We start from the raw sequence: 24,610 nt of genomic DNA, 5'->3' as shown, positions 1-24,610 counted from the left end.
GGGTGCGACGGTCACCTCCAGGCTTGACTACTGTAATTCACTCTACGCGGGGCTGCCCTTGAAGCTGTCCCAGAAACTCCAGCGGGTGCAGAATGCTGCAGCGAGGCTCCTCATGGGATCTCGGCCATGGGAGCATATTCACCCAGTGCTTTTCAAGCTGCACTGGCTCCCGGTGGAGTACAGGGTCAGATTTAAGGTGCTGGCTTTGACCTTTAAAGCCCTTCACGGCCTAGGACCCTCGTAGCTACGGGACCGCCTCTCCTGGTATGCCCCACGGAGAGCCTCAAGGTCCATAAATAGCAACACCCTAGTGGTTCCGGGCCCTAAGGAAGTTAGATTGGCTTCAACCAGAGCCAGGGTCTTTTCAACTCTGGCTCCGGCCTGGTGGAACGCTCTGCCTCATGAGACCAGGGCCCTGCAGGATCTGATTTCTTTCCGCAGGGCCTGTAAGACAGAGTTGTTCCGCTTGGCCTTTGGCTTAGAGCCAATTTGATTCCCTCCCTCTCTTTATTTTCCTTCTCCTCCTGCGATGAGGCTACATTTTAATATTTTAATGTTGTATTTTAATTTTGTTTTAAGTTGTAATCATTCAACTTGTTTTTATTATTGCTTGTAAGCCGCTCTGAGCCTGGCCTTGGCTGGGGAGGGCGGGGTATAAATAAAAATTATTATTATTAATTATTATTATTATTATTATTATTATTATTAGAAGGTGATTAATATATGTAGGATTGCCTCCAACTACCGGTAAGTTCTACTTAGAATAGACCCACTGGAATTAATGGACCTAAGTTCGCCATGTCCATTAATTTCAATGAGCCTATTTTGAGTAGGACTCACACTGGACACAACCTTTAGTAGTTTTAAATTGGGCTTTTTCTGAAGTACCTCACATATATTATCAAATTTCATCAATCTTTTATACATGTCTGCCCAGAAGAAAGTCCCATTGAATCCCATTTGTGAAACTAAGAGAAAACGTGCAGAATTGATCTATGCTGACAAACAGCAGGTGATGTTTGTCCCCAGGGAATCCCTGGAGTTCCTCAGTAGATCAGTGAGAAAAAAGTTATCCCCCACCATGACAGGACATTCCTTGGAATGTGCTGCCACAGATGGGTTCTAGACATGCCCTGGGGTACACTTGGTTCACACAAGATGACAGTGAGGCCCTAGCAAGGTAGAGTTCCACAGGAAACAAGATGGAACCCAAGGTTTTGCCCCAGAATCCTTTGCGGTGTACAAGGTACTCCACCACAGATACAGAGGGTTCCTTGGCAGACAAGTCAATGTGAAAAGAGTTCTTCAAAGATTTGGAAACCACAGTGAGGGGGCTGTAAATATTTTCAGGAAATAAAAAGACAGCTGTTTTGTTGATTATTGTTTCTTTCTGGTTTTAAATTCATGGCATGGAAGCCAACGTTAGTCAGGGTAGGCCCACTGAATTTAATGGAGATGATGAACGCAATCCCATTGATTTCAGTGAGTCTATTCTGAGTCAGCTGAACACAACCCATGCTAGTTTGTCTGTGACTGTTGTATACCTGGAAGCTGTCATGGTTTATCCCACCCCCCAAAAAAAACAGTTTTAATAAATCTTCCCTGGAGGAGAGGAACTCTCTGTGCTCCCAAGCAGCACCCTAGCTGGGAAGAGAGATTGAAAAGGTATTGCATTGCAGGTCTACCGACAAGATAAAAGCCACCCAGAAGTAACATGAACTACAAAGTAGTGCTCACCTCAAAGGAGAGCTCGTCGGATGCCTGCGCCGTGTAGCGTTTTACCACATGGGCAGCTGCAATGGCAGGAACATTGATAGAAGCTTCCTCATTGACCAGCAGTCGGTTGCCATGGTTATCAATCTGAAATAAAGGGCAGGGGGAGAATACAAGTGAAGTGGGTGAAGCCTTGGAATGTTCTGTGGGTGTCATCCAGAGATACAGGTGTTAAGAAAATTCCATCAGAAACTGAAATAAGAGCAAAAATTCCCACGCTTTGCATGTTCGTCAGAGGTCAGGAACAGAAATCACACGAGCAAATGCAAGCAGCATTCAGTACCGTACTGTTGTGCTTCTAGTCTGCAAATGTTATGTAAATCGCTATAATATTTGCTGAAATGTTTTTGTCATTTCCCTTCCTCCACTGAAATCAATTGCTTTATTTAATTACACACGTTTCAGCCGCAGCAGATAGCAAGATGAATAGCGTAGGTTTTAGCAGAAGTCAAACTGTAGCGGAACAGAAACAGCACTGATTGTGATGGACCCAGGACTGGATGAAAATCGTTACCTCCTTACACCCCTAATCCCAGCATACAGTAACTAGGTCACACCACATGGGGCTTCCATCTCATTTTCTGCTAGATTTCCAAAACAGGCAGAAATGGGTATCTGTGGAGCCCTTGAAAGCAAGATTAACATTACTAGCACCCTGGCAGCGTCAGTGGTTTACTCTGTGCAGTAATATTACCTACTTAACTTTTCTGCAGAACATTCCAAATGTCTCAGGCATTTCACATATATTGTTTAAGACTTGCATTTATCTACTTAAAACACACATACACAATTATATTGTACAGTGCTTCATCAGATCCTATATGAGAAATTAAAACAAAAAGAAATACACAAAGCATATTTCAGCTTGCAAATGATACAGCTGCATCATCCACCACCACAGCTACCCTCACTGTTCCTCACCTCCATCCAGGTGAGGACCGGTCCACAGTTGATGTTGCTGTCCACAATGGCTGACAGTTTCTCCAGGTACTGTGAAAGCATGGGCACCAGCAGCTGGCAAAGGAGAAAACATAAGGTGTCACTGGTATATCAGCTCCCTGATTCAGTGTCAACGGAAGCCGACAACTACTTGAGAAGAGATGGTATGAAGATGGGCACTTAGGAAGCACCAAAGTCTGGAAGTCTTTGGCAATGCTGTCTCTGAGCATGTGCAGAGTGCTTATGACACAGTAACTTGCAGCAGGTCCCCCACCTAATAGGTATGGTGGGGGTAGTTTCTTGGAATTAAAAGACTGGTAGCCCTCGGTATCGGATAGCATTTAATTTCATTATTTGTTATTACATTTACAGTGGTACCTTGGTTCTCAAACTTAATCCGTTCCACGAGTCCATTCGACTCCTGAAACCGTTTGAAAACCAAGGCTTCCGATTGGTTGTAGGAGCTTCCTGCACTCAAGCAGAAGCCGAGTTGGACATTTGCTTCCGAAAAACCGGTTTGCGATGTTCGGGAGCCGATTTGTTTGGCAAGTAAGCCATTCGTGAACCAAGGTTCCACTGTATTTCCATACCAAGGTGGAATGCGCTTCACAATTTTATCCTCAGAACAACCTTGCAAGGAAGGTTAGCCCAAGAGGCGGTAGCTGGTCCAAGGTCACCCAGTGAGCTTCATGGCTGAGCGGGGATTTGAACCCTGGTTTCCCAGGCCCTGTGCAACACTCTAACCACCTGGAAGGAGCCACAGGATCATCTGATCCAACCTCCCACAATGCAGGAATCTTTTGCCCAACGTGGGGCTCAAACCCACAACCCTGAGATTAAGAGTCGCATGCTCTACCAACTGTGCTACCAGGGAGAGTGACCATCTTGCTCTTCGCCTCAGGCAGCAAAATGTTTTGGGCCAGGCCTATAAGTCAGGGTAGACTAAGACTGAGAAAGATGTCCCGTCTCCAGAGGCAGTGTGAATTCCCTGGACAACTTTTATACTAGTCAGTACTTGGAATTCTCTGTTTGGGGAAGGGGACATGCAAGATTCCTGTGTTTGGCGTAACCCTTGCCTATGCATGCCAGAAGCCAAGTCACAGATATTCATACCCTCCTCAAAACACTCCCCACGCACCCCTCAAAATGTCTCCCAGACAATCACCTCAGGGTGGGCCCGCATGTGGCTGAGGGGCGGCAATTCGGGAAGCTGAGAGAAGCGCCTGTCGAAGATGCAGCAGTGGAGGTGGGCATCCAGGGTGCGGAATTCCTCGTAACTGCGGTGCACTTGCCAGCTCTTTCCCTGCAGGGAGAAAGGCAAACACTGAGGAACAAAAAAGTCAAAGGTTGGGCCCTAAGAAAAGTTTTAAAATCCATATACAGCCAATACCTTTAGTTGGCTTAATAAATATATTTCACCTACTATGAATTCAGAACCATGCAGGTAGAAAAGGGAGGTAGACAGCTGTTGAGCAAACGCAGGGTCAATATTTTTGTGTGTGAGTGTGAGTGTGTGTGTGTGAGAGAGAGAGAGAGAGAGAGAATGCTTGAATTGCATTCGCAAGGCCCATCCAAGCCCAGCATTACCACAAAGCATCCCTTGAGCAGATGTTTGGTCAATGCCAGGAAGGGATCATCATTAACACCTGTCCTGGGCCTTTAAACAATTACCACCCATCCCCGGTGCTTTTATCAGTGCCAGACAGCTGGAGACACTCTTTTAAAATTCCCCACAATGCCTCACAGCGCTGCTACATCAGGGGCAGTGTGGGAATTTTTAATGGCGGTTCTCAGACCCAGCTGTTCCATCTCTGAAGGGAGCATTGCTGTGGCTGCTGCTGCTGCTGCCTGCCCCTGCCACCAGGTAAACCCACGGATGAAGGAGGCATTGTGGGAAATTTAAATGCTGGCTCCCAGACTCAGTTGCCAGTGATGATTGCTGCAACTTCCTGCAGCCCCAGCCACAGCAAGTAAGCCTGACAAGGATGGGTCTCCCAAAATTTGTTTGCTGAGGGACCCCTCAAATCTGGAACTGCCCTGGTCTCTGTACCAAACGTTCAATGAACACAGCAGAAACCAAGGCCCATGGACAGAATCCACACAGACAAAATCCCAGACATGCGTTGAGATGGTGATGCAGCGTGCGGCAGTTGTAAAGGAAAAAAGAAAAAAGGCAAAGTCCATGCTAGGGATTAGGAAAGGAACTGAGAACAAAATTGCCAATATCATAACGGCATTATACACTTCTATGGCGTGGCTGCATTTGGAATACAGTGGTACCTCGGGTTACAGACGCTTCAGGTTACAGACGCTTCAGACACTAACCCAGAAATAGTACCTCGGGCTAAGAACTTTGCTTCAGGATGAGAACAGAAATCGTGTGGCGACCCCATTAGCTAAAGTGGTGCTTCAGGTTAACAACAGTTTCAGGTTAAGAACGGTCCTCCGGAATGAATTAAGTACTTAACCTGAGGTACCACTGTACTGTGTACACTACTGGTTGCCTGGCCTCAAAAAGGATATTCTAGAGTTGGAAAAACTTTTGAGAGAAGGACAGTCAAAATGGTCAAGGGAACTGGAGCAAGTCCCTTGTGAGGAAAGGTTGCAGCGTTCGGGATTGTTTTGGCGTAGAGAAAATGCAATACGGCAGCGATAAGAGGACAAACAGATCAAAAATTAATTGAAGAATGAGACTGTGTAAAGGAGTACATGAAAAAACATTGTTCTGGGATAAATATATCGATATGCAATGAATAAAGTTTACAGGGTAGAAATATTGAGGAAGTGGATGGAAGTGGAACAAAAACAAAGCAATACGAATAAAAGAAGATTAAGGGAAGGAGGTCAAACATGGGTGGAGGGAAGACTATGTTTTATGTATTTTTGGTGTGTTCTTTTTATTTATTTTTCTTTTGTGTAATTTGTTATTTTTCTTTTTTCCCTTGTGATATTGTTTGGTTTTTGTTACTGCAATTCAATAAACCATGTTGGTTTCAGTTTATAAATAAATAAAAACTTAACAAACAAACAAAAAGGTGGCATGAGAGAAGTGCATGAATGGCATGGAGAGAGTAGACAGAGAAAAGTTCTTCTCCCTTTCTCATAACACTAGAGACCCGAGGGCATCTAACAAAGCTGAAAGTTGGAAGATTCAGGACAGGCGTCAAAAGCCCTTCCTCACATGACTTGCAGTTAAAGGCTGAAATTTGCTCCCATAGGAGGCAATGATGGCCAAAAACGAGGATGGTTGTAAAAGAGGATTAGACAAATGCAAGGAAGATAATAATTGGGTGCCATAAGAAAGCTGCAGAGATAGTGCAGGATAGTGCACACCCCGGAAATGATCTCTTTCAGCTTCTGCCTTCTGGAAGAAGGTACAGGGTTATAAAGACTAGGACTAGCCGCCTGAGAAACAGTTTCTATCCAAATGCGATTTTGGTTTTAAACGCAGTGCAAGGTAGCCTCTATGTGAGTATATTGAATTCAGTTATGGGGTATCAGAGTTTTTAGGGGGTTAACCAAGCTGGGATAGCAGGCTTGTTGGTTTTTGAATTTCAATTTTGTTGTTCTGTATGGGACAATGACAATAAAGATTATTGTATCGTTGTCTACACCTAATATGCACGATGCCTATGTTCTGCCTCCAGCATCAGAGGGATTATGTCTGAGTCCCAGTTGCAGGGAATCGAGGGTGGGAAGAGTGAGGTCGCACTGAGGTCCTGCTTGAGAGTTTCTCACAAGCATCTGTGAGAACAGGATGCTGGACTAGCCAGGCCTTTCACCTGGTCCAGCAGATTTGGTTGGCTGAGTTGGACTACAGAATGGGAATATTCCAGGTTGGCGGAACTCATACAAGCCTTCATACAAATATATCCCAGGGTGGTTCACAATTAAGAAACGGCAATTACATACAATTACATAATTCAAATGAAACAAAACACGCAGCACGTAATTAAAATGGAAGCACAGCACAACTTCAGATTGCAAAATGGGTGGCCAGATTATCTAACATTTAAAGGAAGCTAGGCCTTTCCCTCAGTGTCATCAAACAAGACACACAGAATGCTGTCTCCCCTACAAACCTAAACCTGTTTTATACCAATTACCGGTAAACAGTCGATTAACAATTATTCCTGGTAATCATAGTACAGTAGGGAATTAAGAATTTATCAGAAAACCCCAACACCCCCTCCTCAAAGAGCTACAATTCCCAGAATTGCCTGGGAATGAGCATTATGCCTACTTAACAAGCCAATCCTATCCAGTTTAGCATGCTTAAACCCATTGCACAAAACAATATCTCCCTCTGTACTGGATCTGGCTGCAAGTGTGCTAGGGCAGGTATAAACCTTGGTTAGATTAGAAACAATTTGGAATCTTTTAAAAAGTTATTGGCTTTGAAATAATTTAAACTGTCAAGTTAAATTGTTATTTTTTTTTAAACTGAACTATTTTTTAAGTTTTAAATTATTTCTAATTTAACTACAGTATAAAATAATGTGCGCAGTATAAAATAATGTACTGATGGGTGAACAGCTGCCAGTTACCTAGTCAGCTGACAACTCGGCTCAAGAATATAAGAAGCAAATCCAACCAAATCCAACAGGTTTTGCCAGTTGACTCCCCTTCCTTGCCCCTTACCTGGCAGGTGACCTGCACATCAAACAGCACCTCTCCCTCCTCCAAGTGACTGAGATTCTCATTCTGCTCGGGTGCAAACTGCAGCTGTGGGGAGAGAGAAAATTTAAGTGCCCCCTGCAGCAGTGGGGAGGCAGAAATATCCACCTGTCCTGCCACTTCCCTTCCCAGCCTGCCATAGGGACTCAGGTGCCCAAGGTAACAGTTCCTCGTTCTCCCAAGCCCTGCGAAGAAAGCAGGCTGGCAAACGTACCTCAATGTGTCCAAAGTCAAGTGCTTCGTAGTGGAAATGAGCACATTCGGTCAGCTTGGGGAAGTGGCCTCGTGTGATGGAAAGTCTGTAGGGAAAGAGAGATACCGTATTTTTCGCTCCATAAGAAGAGTTTGGATTTGATATCCCGCTTTATCACTACCTTAAGTGGCTAACAATCTCCTTTCCCTTCCTCCCCCACAACTGTGAGGTGAATGGGGCTGGGAGACTTCAGAGAAGTGTGACCAGCCCAAGGTCACCCAGCAGATGCATGTGGAGGAGCGGGGAATCGAACCCGGTTCACCAGATTACGAGTCCACCGCTCTGAACCACTAGACCACACTGGCTCTCTAAGACTGGCTCTCTAAGATGCACCCAACCATAAGATGCACCTAGTTTTAGAGGAGGAGAACAAGAAAAAATAGATTCTCTCCCTCTCAACGCAGCGCCTCTCCACAGCTTCAGGGATAGCCGTGCCAAGCCTCTTCAGGGGAAGGGGAGTGTTCTTCCCATTGCCCTGAAAAGGCTTTGCACGGCAATCCCTGAAGCCAGGAGAGCAAGAGGTGTGCACCAATCCCTCTTGCTCTCCTGGCTTCAGGGATAGCTGCGCAGCCTGCATTCGCTCCATAAGACACACACACATTTCCCCATACTTTTTAGGAGGGGAAAAGTGTGTCTTATAGAGTGAAAAATACAGTAGGTCTATGTAAGGGAATGAGTTATGTTGCTATGGTTGCTAACTCTTGAGTTTCAAGCCTTAGGTAAAATACTAAAAAGTACCCTCCTGCCATATGCAATGAAGCCATTGTGACATTCTGAGACCAACCTCCCTCCCATGGGTGTCCATCGCGGGGGGGGGGGCGGGGAGAGGGATTTTCCTCCCCACCCTGCCCTAGATGAACCAGAATCCCAGCTTGCCTGCTTTTTTAAAAAAAGCATAAGGCTGCATACACACAGTACCTTTAAAGCATGCTCAAAGCACATTCCCACCCGCCCTCAAAGAATTCTGGTCCTTTGCAGGAAAGAAGGCACTTCCAGTGTGTTTGAAAGAGTATCGTGCGTACGCAGCCTAAGTTCCTAGCATTTGTAGAATCTCAGATAAAATGTACACACGCAATTCTTCTCATTTTTGTATGACAGAAACTAGCCTGCTCCCCACCCCACCCCATAAACCAGGCTTCCTCAAACTCGGCCCTCCAGATGTTTTGAGACTACAATTCCCGTCATCCCTGACCACTAGTCCTGCTAGCTAGGGATCATGGGAGTTGTAGGCCAAAAACATTGGGAGGGCTGAGTTTGAGGAAGTCTGCTAAACATTCCTCTGGAAGTCCATGCACCTTCCTCTCCCCAAATCCTACACTTGTTCCCTGCCTTGCCTCAAGCCCTCTCCCTGCAGGCCTTTTCCCCATCATCCTAATTCCTTTAGCTTGCTTATGTCAGGCACTCTCAGCCCAGATCTGCGCCATACAATGAAACCAAATCCAGTGCACATTTACAGTACAGTGGTACCTCGGGTTAAGTACTTAATTCGTTCCGGAGGTCTGTACTTAACCTGAAACTGTTCTTAACCTGAAGCACCACTTTAGCTAATGGGGCCTGCTGCTGCCGATGTGCCGCCAGAGCACAATTTCTGTTCTCATCCTGAAGCAAAGTTCTTAACCTGAAGCACTATTTCTGGCTTAGCGGAGTCTGTAACCTGAAGCGTGTGTAACCCGAGGTATCACTGTACACATAGACTCCTCCCGACAACTCTTGGGAAACTACCATTTCCCCCTCACAGGGCTGCCGTTCCCTTCACAAACTACAGTTCCCAGGATTCTTTTGGGCATTAAACCTATGCTGTGGGTCTGCCATTAGAGTTGTTCGGCCTTCATCCTACACGCTTCTTCCTCTCAAGCCATGTCCAGCAGCGCTGCTCCTAGCATTGCTTTCTAGCAGCGATGCTGAACGTGGCTCGAGAGGGGAAGAAACTTGCAGCAGGGGTGGCTGAAGCAAGCAACCACTCATACATCCCCTCTCACATTAAATTGTGGGTGGGCACTCACTCAAAACAAGACCGTAGTCTCTTTGCCCTATGTTAGATCTGCAGGATAGGGGGCAAGAGCAGGCGAAGCTTTTCACAGTAGAGAGATTAAAAAAAGGCGCCTACAGATCAAACGGCCACACCTTTTAGAGCAGGCTTCCTCAAACTCGGCCCTTCAGATGTTTTGGCCTACAACTCCCATCATTTCTCCAGTAAAAATAGGGAAATACTAAGGAAAAGTGGGATATTCCGGGATAAAATCAGAAACTGGGACAGCTTCTGCATAAGAACTTCTAACAATAGAGTCTCTTCCACCAAGCATAGGCAAACTTGGCCCCGCCAGATGTTTTGGGACTACAGCTCCCATGATCCCTAGCTAGCAGGACCAGTGGTCAGGGATGATGGGAATTGTAGTCTCAAAACATCTGGAGGGCCGAGTTTGTGGAAGCCTGGTTTAGAGGCTGCAGGGACGAGTTCAGAAAGTTGGCGACCATACGCTGCCTCTCAGTCCTGGGGGTTGAACCTACAGTCCAGTAATGCAACACAGCCTTGGGCCTGTTTTCATCTCTCTCTTTCTCTCTCGATTTTACCTCTTGGTTGGCTTCCCCTTGATGTTACTGCTTGCATTCCCCAGCGAGCGGACTTGACCTTCTCCCGTTGTATCAATGTTGTCCGTGCTCCGGGCCTGTGCAGTCAAAATAAGGAAAGTATGGATAAATATTGACACTTCCGACACTTCTTCCCACAGCCAAAGTATAGGCAGGAAAAAAGGGATCACTCTTCAGGCTCAGAGCTGGCCTGCTACAATTCCACCCTGCAGCTAAGTCAGGGATCGGTTGGCAGACAGATTTCACAGTATCTTCCGCAGATAATCGCAGGAACCTCCCGAGTTACAAAAGGATACAATGGCTGATCTCCTAGTACAATGCCGGTCCCTGACATTCTATACCAACAGCATCTTTAATAGATGCCATCCAGCTTTCTCCCTACATCGGCTGCCACATTATCTAGCTCAGTTTCCCAGTTTGTCGAGATACGTTTTATTTTGTCAACCTCTCTTCAAGGACTGTTTGCAATCTCCCCCTCCCCCTTTTTTTAAGTCGCTGCTCGGTTTGCTAGCAATACTTGTCATTTTCCCACCACCATCCAGATAACTGATTTAAAAAAGGAAGAAAAAATAACGTCGTTAGACATAACATTAGCCCCTTGGTTGGGTAGCTCAAAAGATATCACAGGACACAGCTTGGAAAACTGAGAGACCTGCGATCACGTGACATTACGCATTTCAGATGCCGAAACTCCCAAAATAAAATAAAATAATCCAGAGCGGGATTACGCAATTCAAAACACCGTAGCCATACCTGTAAAAACCCACAGGTCTATATATAGGGGCAGCGCTGAAGCAAACCTCCCTGACTGTTCTTTTCATATAAATATATATAATGTATATATTTCAGTTTTTCAAAAATATTTTGACAAAAATACAATCTAATATTTTCCAACAAATATGTATATTTTTACTATTCCCCACTCCTTTTGCGGTTTATTATATATATATATATTTAAATTGTAATGCTACATCTCCTTCATTACTCCAATTATTAATTACTCCCTGGCTGTTCTTTCGCATTCATTTTAACTGTTTGGTTTAAATTAATCCTGCTAATGAGTTTATTTGTGTACAATAACATTTCATATAATCCACATATCTCCCCCAGTCTTTGATTGTTCTCGTATATAAATGAGGTGAGCTTGGCTAGTCAAAGTCTGTTCGTCAGCCTTGGTGGGACAACTCAGGCCCCAAATACCCGAAAGACCACCTCTTTTCCTACAGACCCTCTTGTGTGCTAAGATTGGTGGCATACCCTCCAGCATTTCTCCAGTGAAAATAGGGAAATACTAAGGAAAAGTGGCATATTCCGGGATAAAATCAGAAACCAGGACAGCTTCTGCCTAAGAACTTCTAAGAAAGGAGAGTCTTCCACCAGGCATAGGCAAATTCGGCCCTCCAGGTGTTTTGCAACTACAACTCCCATCATCCCTAGCTAACAGGACCAGTGATCAGTGATGATGGAAGTTGTAGGCCCGAAACATCTGGAGGACCGAGTTTGCCTATGCCTGGACACTGTGAAACAGGTCCTTCCATCAAGAAGTTAGTGTTTACTCAAATTCCCCTTTCTTATCATTTGAACCCACGGGTTAGAATCCTTCCTTCTAGAACCTTTTTTCCCTGGCAGGCCTGCTCTAGATATAAAAAGCGACCGGAGGCCACCCGCCTGTCAATCACATGACATCACAATGACATCAGGCAACAAGCGTCTTTGGAGGCACGCTGGGCGTGTCCCATCGAGGAGTCTTGCTAAAAAGTCTGAAAATGGAGGGGGTTCAATGCGAACCCCTCTGTGATCCAGAATAGCTCAGTCAGTAGAGCATGAGACTCTTAATCTCAGGGTTGTGGGTTCGAGTCCCACGTTGGGCAAAACATTCCTGTATTACAGGGGACTGGACTAGATAACTCTTGTGGGGTCCCTTCCAACTCTACGATTCCATGGAATATTCCTTTGAAGCAATGCCAATACTGGCCTCACTCCTGATGCTGCGTCTGACGTGGGGAGTGATTTTCCAGGAATGGCCTGGTGGGCTAAACTCAGCCCGTAAGCCAGAGGCTTCCTACCCCTGCTGAAAATTAATTTTGTTTCCTTTATGTGACAGCCCTTCAAATATTTGAACATAAGACAAACCACTGGATCGGGCTAGTGACCCATCTAGTCCAGGCATCGTGTTCTCACAGCGGAAATCCTTAAGCAGGATCCGAGCACAAGAACACTTTTCCTTCCTGTGGTTTCCATCAATTGGTATTCAGAAGCATTATAGCCTCTGGCCATGCAGGGAGAGCATAGCGTAGCCACTGACAGTCTGATGTGCCATGAAGATGACTATCACATCACCCTTTTGTCTTCTCCAGGCTAAGCAACATACCCAACTCCTCCAACCTTTCATTTTAGGGCTTGGTCTCCAGGCTCCTCACCATCTCCCTTGCCCTCCTCTGGGCACTTTCGACTTTGTTGATTTTCTTCTTCAACTGCATTGCCCAGAACATAGTGCTCCAAGGGAGGTTAGAGGAACATAGTGCTCCAAGGGAGGTTAGAGGACAATAGTCTCCCTGCTTCCCATGATCTGGACACAATACTTCTGCCGATGCAGCCTAGAACAGCTCAGAGCAACAAATCCACATCTCTTCCTCTCTCCCCCAGTCATGGGCTGTGAGACAAAAAGTTATGGGGTGTTGTCGTTGCGTCCGGTGTTCCCCTGCTCCATTTGATCAGCCTCCTCAGCTAGCGGAGGTGGGGGAACTGAAAATGATGCTGCTTTGTTTAATTACGACACATTTCTAGGGGAGAGAAGATGCGAGGCTGGTGGTTTTGGAGACGGCCACATGGAAAAGTTCCAGTTTTACACAAAGCCTGTTGTGATTCAGCCCAGGTGCCTGCTCACAGCGATGAAAAGCATGGCAGTCAATGGAATAACACTCCTCTGCAGGAGCAAATTGAGTCATCCTCCATTTACTCAGTGCCAGGAGCAATTCAAAGAACTCATTTTGCCCTATCATGCTTTCAATGGTCTGGGACAAGCATAGCTCAAGGACCACCTTCCTCCATGCAGCCCTGCCTGTTTACTCAGATCCTCAGCTGACTTGCCCCACCTTGGTAGGTCAAGCAGGTGGCAACCAGGGATAGGGTTTCTTGGTGAAAATACCTCACCTCTGGAACACCCTCCTCAGAGATGTCAGTTAACCTCTTACCTAGGGCTGTATCCAACAAAGATTTACTCAGAGTAGACCCATTAAAATTGATGGCTCAACGTTAACCACGCCCATTAATTTCATTGATTCTATTTTGAGTTATGACTATCATGGAATAAATCACTTCACTTTAATCCTTTTGTTAGGGTTGTTGAGGATTTTTTGGCAAAGTTGTTGAGCTTCCTTTACAAAATCTTTTAAAAAACAACCACAAGTTTTTCAGCTTTTTTTATGAAATTCACCAAAATCCACACTGCCAACATGGGCTGCCATATGTCCAGATTTCCCCGGACTGAATACCGGCTATGTCTGGGAAATTCTGGACATATGGAACCTCTTCTTTAGGTATAAAAAGACTTGTATTTTTACAGGAATTTACCTGAATGAATTGATACTACAATCTTCTGCTAATTTCACTGTTGCTCTGTTTTGTTTGTGCTGTTTCTTGGCTGTAAATAAGAACACAGGAAGTTGCCTGATACAAAGTCAGACGGTTTTTCTCTCAATTCTCTACAGGCTGTTGCAGTCTTCTCTGACCTTGTGCCCTCCTGATATTGTTACACTACATCTACCATCAGCCTTAGCAACCATGGCTGGCAGTCAAGTATGGGGCGAGTTGTAGTCCACGAACAACTGGAAGGCACCAGGTTGGGAAAGGCTGGTACAGGGACCACATCGGGACAATCACATATCAGGTAAATAAGATATTAATAAGACTGTGGATCGTACCTGCGGTCCATTCGCTCTTCCCTAATGTCAGTGAGCTAACAAACCAGAAAATGCATTCCAACCACAGCATTTTCCATTTTGTCAGAACTGGAAAACTATAGTGTCCACCCTTGGGAACTAGTGAGAATGCAATTTTGAATCAAGATGGCGGACTGAACCTTTCAAAACTGCCCTGACATTTTCTTGTCTCTTTGTTATATTAAACGGACGGACGACCGAACTACCAGTCTTAGCCCTGGCATTGCTTGGGAATTCTACCTAAATACTTTCATCGCAGACATCGAAAGCTCACTTCCGGTCCCTACAGATAGACTGACAATCGACACAGCTAACTAGGTATCGCGCACCTTCCTGAGAAACTTTGCAGCTACTCAGAGGAAACATAGGAAGGTGAAATCAACCAGGGCAGGTTCTTTGCCCATCTAGTCTAGTTGTGCCTGCCCTTAGAGGTAGGGGCTCTCCAGGGTCTGGGGCAGAGTCTGCTACCTGACCCTTTTAGCTGGAGATGACAGCAGGGATCACATCTGGGACCTTCTGAAAGCAAAGCAGATGCTGTACCACTGAGCTATGCAATGACGGCTCCCCAAAGCGTCCCATTGTTCTGGACCAGACTGCAACCCAAAGACACAGGTTGGTAGCAGGCACAAAGCTCAACTGCACACCACAGCAGGATTGCGCAAGCAGTTGACCGGCAGCAGGGAGGCTGAGATCTGCAGCTATTTTGTCACCACCAGGAATCCAACAGGCATCTGAGCTGCCCTTGTGACTTGTGGTGAGGAAATACCCGAGTGTGCACTGTGGAGGATGCTTTTGGCTGACGCATGCTACAACAGGAGGAACGCTGTTGTGTGCTGGGATGCATGATCAGCTGAGACGCTTTTTCCCTTTCCTCCACTCATGCTCCTTGCCCCAGGACCCCCTCTACTTCTCTATTTCCTCTCCCCTACAAAGATCTGCTTGGAAACTCCCTCTCTGATTAACCCTCAGCTGGAACATGGGAAGCTGCCTTCTACCATACCAGACCATGCACCCATCTGGCTCAATATTGTCTATGCTGACCGGTAGCACCAGCTGCTCTCCAGGGTTTTGGGCAGGATGCCTTTCCAAGCCCTACCTGGAGATACCAGGGATTGGACCCAAGGACTTCTTCTTGCAAAGTGGATGCTTTGCCACTGAGCCATGCCCTTTTCTCCAAAAACCCTCCCTCCCAGGAATGAGTAGACTGCCATCAGCCCTTACAGAAAACCACAGGGTGGGCCATCCAAATGCAGCATTATCTGCCATAGCTCCAGAAATCTGGAATGCCTTCCCTCTGCCATAAGCGAAGCAGAATCCATCAGTTGATCTAGGTAAGGTAAAAAAGGTAAAGGACCCCTGGATGGTTAAGTCCAGTCAAAGGTGACTATGGGGTTGCGGCACTCATCTCGCTTTCAGGCCAAGGGAGCCGGCGTTCGTCCACAGACAGCTTTCCGGGTCATGTGGCCAGCATGACTAAACCGCTTCTGGCACAATGGAACACCGTGGCGTAAACCAGAGTGCATGAAAACGCAGTTTACCTTCCCACTGAAGCAGTACCTATTTATCTACTTGCACTGGTGTGTTTTCAAACTAGGTTGGCAGGAGCTGGGACTGAGCAACGGGAGCTCACCCCATCGCGGGGATTTGAACCGCCGACCTTCTGATCGGCAAGCCCAAAAGGCTCAGTGGTTTAGACCACAGCACCACCTGCATCCCTAGTTGATCCAGACATTTTGTAAAGGCATATGACCCATGATGTGCACTGGTGGTGCAATGTTTGACCCTGTCCCCTGAATAGCAAAGACTTTAGAATATAAGAACAGCCTGCAGGATCAGGCCTGCAGTGGCTCAGCTACTTCAGCATCCTGCTCAGGCCGGTTGTCCACCTAATTCAGCATCTTCACAATGGCCAATCAGATGCCTTTGGAAAGTCCACAGGCAGGATCTGAGAGCAACAGCATTCTCCTCTCCTGTGATTTCCAGCAACTCGCATTCAGAAGCATACTGCTTCCAGGTAGCCTTAAAATCCTTCATAGAATCATACAACTGTAGAGTTGGAAGGGACCCTAAGAATCAGGACTGCAATACCTCAAGGACGCCTCTTCCCATATGAACCTACCAGGACTCTGAGATCATTTTCTGAGGCCCTCCTTTGTGTGCCTCCTTCTCGAGAGGTCTGGAGGGTGGCAACATGAGAATGGTCCTTCTCTGCAGTGGTTCCCCTTCTGCAGAATGCTCTCCCCAGGGAAGTTCACCTGGCACCTTCATTATACACCTTTAGGCGCCAGGCAAAAATGCTCCTTTTTAACCAGGGCTTTGGTTGATCTGATTTACATCCTGTGCCATTTTAAAATGTTGTTCTTTTTTTTGAGGGGGGTTGTTATTGAGTTGTTATTTTTATTTTGACTATATACTTGTGGTTTTTAAGTTAATCTTGGTCTGTGAACCGCCTGAGACCTCCGTGTATAGCGTGATATATAAATTCAATGAATAATAATCATCATCATCAAATCCAACCCCCTGGACTATGCAGCTGTCCCATACAGGGACTGAATCTGCAACCTTGGTGTTATCAGAACCATGCTCTAACCAGCTGAGCTACCTTACCCAGGTCATGAATTTGTCTACTCCTCCTTTAAAGCTATCTGACTTGGTGGTCACGGCTGCCCCTTGTATGAGCAAATTCCATAGTTTTACTGTGAACTATGGGAAGAAGCGCTTTCTTTTCTCTGTCCTGAATAGGTTCATATAACTCCATTAAGGATTGAGCTTTGTGTGGAAAGAGTCTCTTGCCAGATTGAAATGCTCACACGCAACAGGAGGGCACATTCACAGATTCCCATGGCAGAAGGGCTGCGTGGATGGCTTGCAACAGCTGATCATAGTAGAGAGTCTAGCACATGGCTGGTAGAATGAACACCCCCATGTAGACAATCATCATTAGCTCTGTACAATATGGGTAAGAATGCACCTTTCCAGCCATGTCACTCAGTTCACTATTTCAAAGATTTTAATGCCATTTTCTGGGTCCAGAAGGCAGACATCAGCACAACAAAACACAAATTGTTAAAAAAACAAACCACAATCTAAAACAAAAATAAATAAATTAAGAAACAGAAGCAGTTGAAATAATGAAGAGCACTATATATTTTAAAGCAGCTTGAAATAAAAAAAGGTTTTCTGAAAGCAGAAGAAGTATCAGCTAAGGCTAGGTTGATCTGTTTGCGGTTTCTCTTAAATTCTCATTTTTCCAGCCTTAAGTTCGCTTCTCATATTTCCACATCAGTTTGCACGGTTGTTTTTTTCAATTCTCATGAAAATTCATCAGCACTTTAGTAAGGATTTATTCTACTACTACTACTACTACTATTGATTGAATTTATATACCACCCTATACCCGGAGGTCTCAGGACAGTTCACAGAACAAGATCAACATAAAGAAAATTATGCTATTCTGCCTAATGCACACATTTTACAAAAGGAATTTCCCCGAAAATAATGCACTTTGTATGCTATTTTTCCTAATATAAGCATGTATATGTACACTTTACCCTAATGTTCACATTTCTGTAATTTTTTTGGTTGACAAGCTGCTTTGTAAAATTCAGAGACAGGGCGGCTGTGTTTGGTTTGCATATTATTATTGGTATATTTTGCCAGTGAATCAATCTTATTCCCATCCCCGGTCTCCCAAGTAAGGGAGTTAGACAAATATGGGGCCACTACAAACAAAAAAAAGTCTCTTTCTCTCATCTGCCAGTCTAACATACCATGATGCATGGTTCTCAAGACCCAGGAAGCTTCATATTAGTACAGGCAGTCATTAAAATAACTTTCAAATACTCTTCCATACTTTGGCTTAATGTCAATAAGGCTATAAACCTGTCTCTCAATTATGCCACTTTAGCCTGCAGTGCCAGGAGGGGGCCTTATAAGATGCCCACAAATAGAAAACTATCATTTAAGGTGGGTAACCTTAAACTACAATTCCCACTAGCACCAGCCACCATGAGGAGTGGTCAGGGAAGATGGGAGTTGTAGTCTGACACCTGGTAGGCTACAGGTTCAGGGAAAAGGATAATCTAGAATCCTTTCAATGCCACCTAGGATGTTTCCAAGTGGGGGCTTTGGGTCATATAGATAAAACACAAGGATAATTATTCATATTGTAATGCGATGGTTGGGTGGGTTGTAAGATGCTTTAAATTTGTTTGATCGGGGGAGGCAAGATGGGGTTACATTTTTTAATCAATACAAAGAAAGAATTGAGGGTTCCCTGTTTGTAGACGTTGAGTGCATTTTCGTACAGATGTCTATATCTGGAACGCCTCCTGCACAGTTTAAGAAGTGTTCGTTCCAATTTGTAGCAAAGGCTTGTGTTCCCGGTGAGATTTCAGTGTTATCTGGAAACTAGGAACAAGAAGTCCCAATGCTTGATACGAAAACAGAGGTTTTTTCCGGGAGGCTCCCCCACTGAAATCCCACACTTGCCTAAGACATGGTGACTTCCCTTGACCCTCATCTGCCTTCCTCCCACAGCCCTGAATTAACAGCAACTGATCAAGAAAAGCTACCGCTGTCTCCAGGAAATCAAGCAGAAACATCCTCCCAAGCTATTTTTCCCCCTCTGGCGTGCGTTTCAGGGGAAGTACCTCTGACTTAGCTCTGCACTTAATACCAAAACTGGCCTATTCAGCAGTTTTCAAAAATCTTTCTGTATCTCAAACTCACAAGCAGGTTTTGTTTTTTTTGCCTCAGTGACAAGCCGAGGGGCTGACCCTATGGCAAGCTGGTTTCTCCGGTTAAAAGGGAATGCAGGCTGGCAAATTTTGTTTAATTATTACATCTATATCGCTTCTTTATTACACCTATTAATATCAGGCAGGAACCTTCAGTGTTCTCTTTTTGGCACCTGCTTAAAACAATTTTGTTTAGACAAGCCTATCCAGACAGGTAGAAGTTATATCTGCTTTTATTTCTTTTTATGATTTATTATTATTATTATTATTATTATTATTTATACCTCACCGATTTGGCGGCTTACAGTAAATATAAAACATAATGAAACATCAAACATTACAAACCTCCCTGAACACGGCTGCCTTCAGATGTCTTCTAAAAGTTGTGTAGTTCTTTATCCCCTTGACATCTGAAGGGAGGGTGTTCCACAGGGAGGGTGCCACTACCGAGAAGGCCCTCTGCCCGGTGTCCCTGTAACTTAGCTTCTAGCAGTGAGGGAACCGCCAGAAGGACCTTGGAGCTGGACCGCAGTGTCCAGGCTGGACGATGGAGGTGGAGACGCTCCTTCAGGTATACCGGGCCGAGGCCGTTTAACCAACTTTTGAGTATTTTCAAATACCTGTTTCTAACTGCTTTAATCAACAATTTTAATGTTTTATTTCATGCTTTTGTAAGCCGCTTAGAGGTTTTCTTACAATCAAGTGGTATATGGATTTTGTTTAACAATAAATATCATAACAGGAGTAAGTGGGGCCTAGCTGGCTTGCTGGAACAAAAAAGGAGCACTGCAACATTTTGTTACTGGTCCCTCTTGTAGTGCCATCCGTGAACTGGCCTCCACAGTCACTTATGGACTCATTGTTAAAACTGTGTTTATGGAAGACAATCTTACTCGGCTACGAGTGATCACCAAAGAAGAAGAAGAAGAAGACCACTGTTACGATACATCAATGCTACTAAGAAACCAGAGATTTGGCACAGATGTAACCCAAGGTCCCCTGATAACGAGAAAGTGCCAGAAACTACTAGATGACATATAAATCATTAGCGGGCAATCAAACAATAGGACTGAGAAGGGAGGAATTTGTGCATCTTTCTTTCAAAATGGGTGACATAATGCCTGCCCTGAAATGGTTACAGCAAGTCCACACTAGCTACAAAGCTGAAATTTTTCATGCAGATGGCCCAAGGCATCCTGATCTCTAGAAAAGTGGGGAATAGTTTATTATTTGTGCATTTCTCTTGCAAAACAGGAGACAAGAGAAAGAAAACAATCCACAGTCCCTTTCACATTACTGGAAAGCCTGACTCTGGTACACATTGCAACCAAAGACACCCATTTCTGCAAAAGCAGAGATAAACTTTGACACTCAAAACTCCTGACGTAGAATTGCGTTAACAGAGGCCCTTAACAGAGGCCCGCAGATAGGAGCAAAACCACACACAGCGTGAGGTTCTGCTTTTCTTTCACACTTTCCCATCAGCCTTGACTTTGGAAAGCTTGCAGAATTCAAGCTATATGTTCCAGCGGCCAAGATAGCAAGTCAGCGCTCACCTCTTCTCAGTATCTCCAGCTTGTGGACCACACAGGGCAGATCAACACCATATATTTAAAGCACATTTGGTGCACATTTAAAACACTTCACTTATCCCCCACCCAGAATTCTGGGAGCTATAGTTTCATCCTTACAGAGCTATAATACTCAGAATCCTTAGCAGACAGTTCCTGGGATTCTTTGGGGAAAGTCATGAGCTTTAAATGTTTTGTAAATGTTTTTTTAAATGTATGGAATCTGTGGCCCCTGGCGGTCCAAAAATAAGAGAAGCAGGGAAGTAAAATGTGAGCACCCACCTCTGTGATGCTAACCCAGAAATGACCTCCACTTCATTAATGGGATGTTAGCTACATTTGGACTGAACTGTGATGCAAATTTTAAACCGTGTCTTTTCATCTGCCCTTAATTGTTTTTGAATGATCGTTGTTAATCACGTCGCAATCCGCACCCGGAATTGTGTAATGAAGGGCAGGCAATATATAACTGCAAAGCACACTTGTTGTTATTTATTAAATTTCTAACCCGCCCTTCCTCCCGAGGGAGCCCAGGGCAACAAACGGCCAAGCAATTAAAAGTAAAATAAATAAAAAACTTATGAAATATTTAAAACCTCTAAAAACAGTTACATATCCCCGCAGCTAAGCCTTTCAAGGTTGCCAGGAACAGCATATTTCAGCTATCTGATGCTTGGGTGAACAGGAATGTCTTTAAATGCCTCCTGAATGAGGGAGACAGACCCACTGCACCAGGGAAGACATCCATAGATGGGGCACACCACCAAGAAGGCCCTGTCATGGGTCAACGGCAACTGGGCAGCAGCCAGTGGAAGTGGCAGGGCCACCAAAAGGGGCTGCCCTGCTGATCATATAGCTCAAGATAAATGCAAGCAATTGCATTCAACACGTACCTTTACTAGCTATCACATACAACTCAAGCAAACCTTCCTTCCCTCTCCCGGCCACCCTGCACCCACTTTCCCTCTTGCTGCCTTTGTCTACCACCACCTAGCAGAAAAGTCAGGTGTACTGATTTGCATTTTTCTCTTTGCACATATGCACATGAGTTTGTTTCATTGCGGCTGTTCCTGGAGCAAATGTGGAAACATGATTTGTTTTCATTTTGCTTTTACAACTTCCTATTTATCAACCCGTCAATAAAAATCCTACGTCTTACTAAAGGGATTAAGGGAAAAGTGAAGCCAAGGGAGTGATGGGGGGGGGAGGTACGCTGGCAGAACCTGGAGGGAATGGTAATGCCAAGCCTTGCATAAAAACACTGGCTATTCTTCAACTTGAAGCAGAGACGGGGAACTTGTGGCCCTGCAGTCGCTGTTGAACTCCAGCTCCCATCAGCCCCAGCTAGCGCAGCTGATGTCCAGGAATGGCGGGAGTTGTAATCCAACAGCACCTGAAAGCTTACAGGTTCCTCATGCCCGATTTAAAGGAATCTGGCTCAGAGCATTTGAAGGCAAGCTGGGAGAAAAAGACTGTCGCTCACGGGTGCATGTACACTCAACCCTACTTTCGCCTCCAGCAAAACAGGTTCTGCAGGGTTCTGCATCATTTCAAAACCCTGCAAGACCTGTTTGACCGCAGAGAGACAGCATGTGAAGCCAAGCCTCTCTGTAGACAGTTCCAATTCCTTTTAAGCAAAGGGAAGCACCATCCATCTCCACTCACTGCCTCTGTTAGTCTGGTGCAAAACTGCTTGGAGCTGTAACAGACAAACACCACAAAGACACTGGTAAGTGGAACAGAGGTGATTTTTGTTTTTCGGGATTCCTTTCAGAATTGAGCGGATCAAGACTCTGTATATCTGTGTCCGTCCGTCCCCCGCTGTGCCTACCAATGAGCCAGTCTGTTAATGGTGCTTCTGGTCAACCTATATCAACAGGGAATTCTTTCCCACTGGCCAGAAAGACAATGGCAGAAAGTAGCTGCTCCAACACACCGTAAATTGTGGACAGCATCATAGATCCCTCTCCAGGCTACAGTAGCCAGTGCTCCTAATCACCTAATTCTAGTCTTAATTGCCTGCTTCCTGACATTGGCTTTTCACCTTTTGTTTCTGGGGTTTTGCTGCAAATCCAGCTGCTGGGGCCTAGCAACGCTACTGCTGCTGCTGCTGCACTCCCAACAGTTGATGTTGAGTGAAGCAGAGAACAGCCTCCTAATTATTTGGGGGAAGTTGTGGAGCGCATTTGTGTGTGTGTGATGTTCTAATTACAATGGATGAGGCACAACTCCTAATGATGGGGAGAAAGTGGTGGCGACGCGTGGGGCGGGGGGGGGGAGGAGAGTGGGTCGGCTGTCTTGGTGAATTATTGCGGTTTCTCTCTAGGGCAGAGGAATCTTCCCCTTTGCGCCACGGCGCTGATGGGTTGGCAGGGGGCACCCAAAGCGCTCCCTTGACCTAGATCTCCCCGAGTTTCAGGACTTAAGGGAGGGTCGGGTTCCCACTCCCCCACCCACCACCAAAAAAAAATGCCACGGGAGGGGGGTGAGGCGGAGAGGAAGCTATTGGAAGCAAAATAAGGGGTTTTCATCTGACTTTTCCCCGTTCCGCATTTTGCTGAAATCTGATGGGGGGGGCTCTATTTCCACCCCGCCCCGGCGAGGAGAGTGACGGGGCGCGGTGGTGTGTTCCTAGGGGCGCCGGATGTGGGTTTCGATGGTAACAGGTGCATGCCGCGCAAGAGCAGGAGAAGGCGCCCCCTAAGCCCGCCCCACATCTCCTCTCCCCCACCCCAGCCAGAGAGAGAGAGAAAGGCGCCTTCACTTACCACCATGGCGCCGCGATCCTGATGTGCCCCGGCGGCGGCGGCAGCCCGGGCCAGTCCCGGGCCGAGCCGAGACAATAGGGGAGGGAGCAGCGCGGCCGCCCCACGCCGCCAGCCGATCCTCTCCGGCCCGGCCCCTCGGATGCGCGTCCGTCCTCCTGCCCGTCTCCGGCTGGGGAGCGCCAGCCAGCCAGCTAGCGAGGCGATCAGGCGGGCGGGCGAGCAGAGCAGCGGCGGGGCGGGGAGCGCAGGCGGGCGGGGGCGGGATCAGGCTCGGAGAAAGACGGGGAGGAGGAGGAGGAGGAGGGGGCGGCAGGGAAGGGGGGGCGATCGGCGGCTTGCAACAAAAGGGGCGCAAGGAAACGAGGTGTGGGGTGCAGGCGCGGGATCCGACAGGCGACCCCCCCACACACACACACACGTCGCCCTTCCTCGTTTTGAACCCCGCCACCCACCCGCTTTTTTGTGTGTTTTTTTCGCGATCGCACCGAAGGGGGTTAAAAAACAACAACCCTGAAACAAAAGGGGCAGCTGGAAGGGACGGCACAAAGGGGCTACTGTTAGCCTGGCCGGCCGCTCTCCAACCCCCCCCCCCCAAAAGAGCTGAGCATAGATGGGAGGCGCCCCAACGTTTTCCCCACCTCAGCCATTTATTATATAGGCAGTCCCCATCTTTCTTTCAAAAGGAGAGAATACATATACTGTATATATAGCTGAGGTTGGCGGCGGCGGGGAGGGGGGGACGGGGCACAGTTCTGCCTCGCCCTAATTCAGGAGATCTGCCCCTCGGGAACGGTAAATATCGAGGACCCAGGCGTCCTAGGAGTTCCCTCTCTCCTTCCCTCTTTTCCGTTTTGTTAAATAAATTAATTAATTAATTAAAAAACCTTTGCAAATGAGACGCCACCCTTTCTAACCGCTTGGAGCCAAGTTACAAAAAGGGCCTCGTGCTGTTGTTCCCCACAAGGAAATCACCTTTCTGGAGGTAGGCCTTTCTCTGAATTATGTCCTCCTGCTCTCCAGATCTCTCTCTCACACACACACGCGCATGCATGCGTTTACACGCACCCATCAAATTTGCTGGATTGCTACTACAAAGTAGTATGTGCATGTGAAAGCTCGCTGTGTCGGAATGCAGGCATGGACTGGGGATCCTTGTATTCTTCTCCTGCCCCCATCCAGGCTGCTGGAATTGGGCTGTGACAGGCAGAGATACCTGGTGGTTCAGGTTTTCCTTGCTGTTTTGTGTGGATTTTGAAGGAGGAACTGGGAACTAGGCCTCATGACCTCCCCTTGTGATATATCCCCACAAAATATCGCCATCAGAGTCCAAAGGAGAACCACCACTGCCAGTACTTAAAAG

The 24,610-nt window shown here is 46.3% G+C and overlaps 1 protein-coding gene across 2 annotated transcripts in view; it reads right to left on the bottom strand.

Moving 5' to 3' along the window:
• The window catches only part of ARHGAP33 (Rho GTPase activating protein 33), a 50,753-nt gene extending 27,301 nt beyond the window's left edge, over positions 1-23,452 (bottom strand). For both annotated transcript variants that reach the window (XM_081920507.1, XM_081920508.1), the window contains exons 1-7: positions 23,251-23,452; positions 10,214-10,308; positions 7,604-7,688; positions 7,354-7,437; positions 3,878-4,015; positions 2,695-2,787; positions 1,738-1,860 (exon numbers count right to left, since the gene is read on the bottom strand). In XM_081920507.1, coding sequence (XP_081776633.1) covers positions 1,738-1,860; positions 2,695-2,787; positions 3,878-4,015; positions 7,354-7,437; positions 7,604-7,688; positions 10,214-10,308; positions 23,251-23,256 — 624 coding nt within the window. In that variant the 5' untranslated portion in view covers positions 23,257-23,452. The remainder of the gene's footprint in view (positions 1-1,737; positions 1,861-2,694; positions 2,788-3,877; positions 4,016-7,353; positions 7,438-7,603; positions 7,689-10,213; positions 10,309-23,250) is intronic.
• Positions 23,453-24,610: the final 1,158 nt, after the last annotated feature.

The sequence above is a fragment of the Podarcis melisellensis genome, assembly GCF_964234715.1.
Source record: "Podarcis melisellensis genome assembly, chromosome: 8".
Classification (NCBI taxonomy): Eukaryota; Metazoa; Chordata; class Lepidosauria; order Squamata; family Lacertidae; genus Podarcis; species Podarcis melisellensis.
Note: the sequence above shows the minus strand (reverse complement) of the source record. Positions and strands in the feature narration are given on the sequence as shown.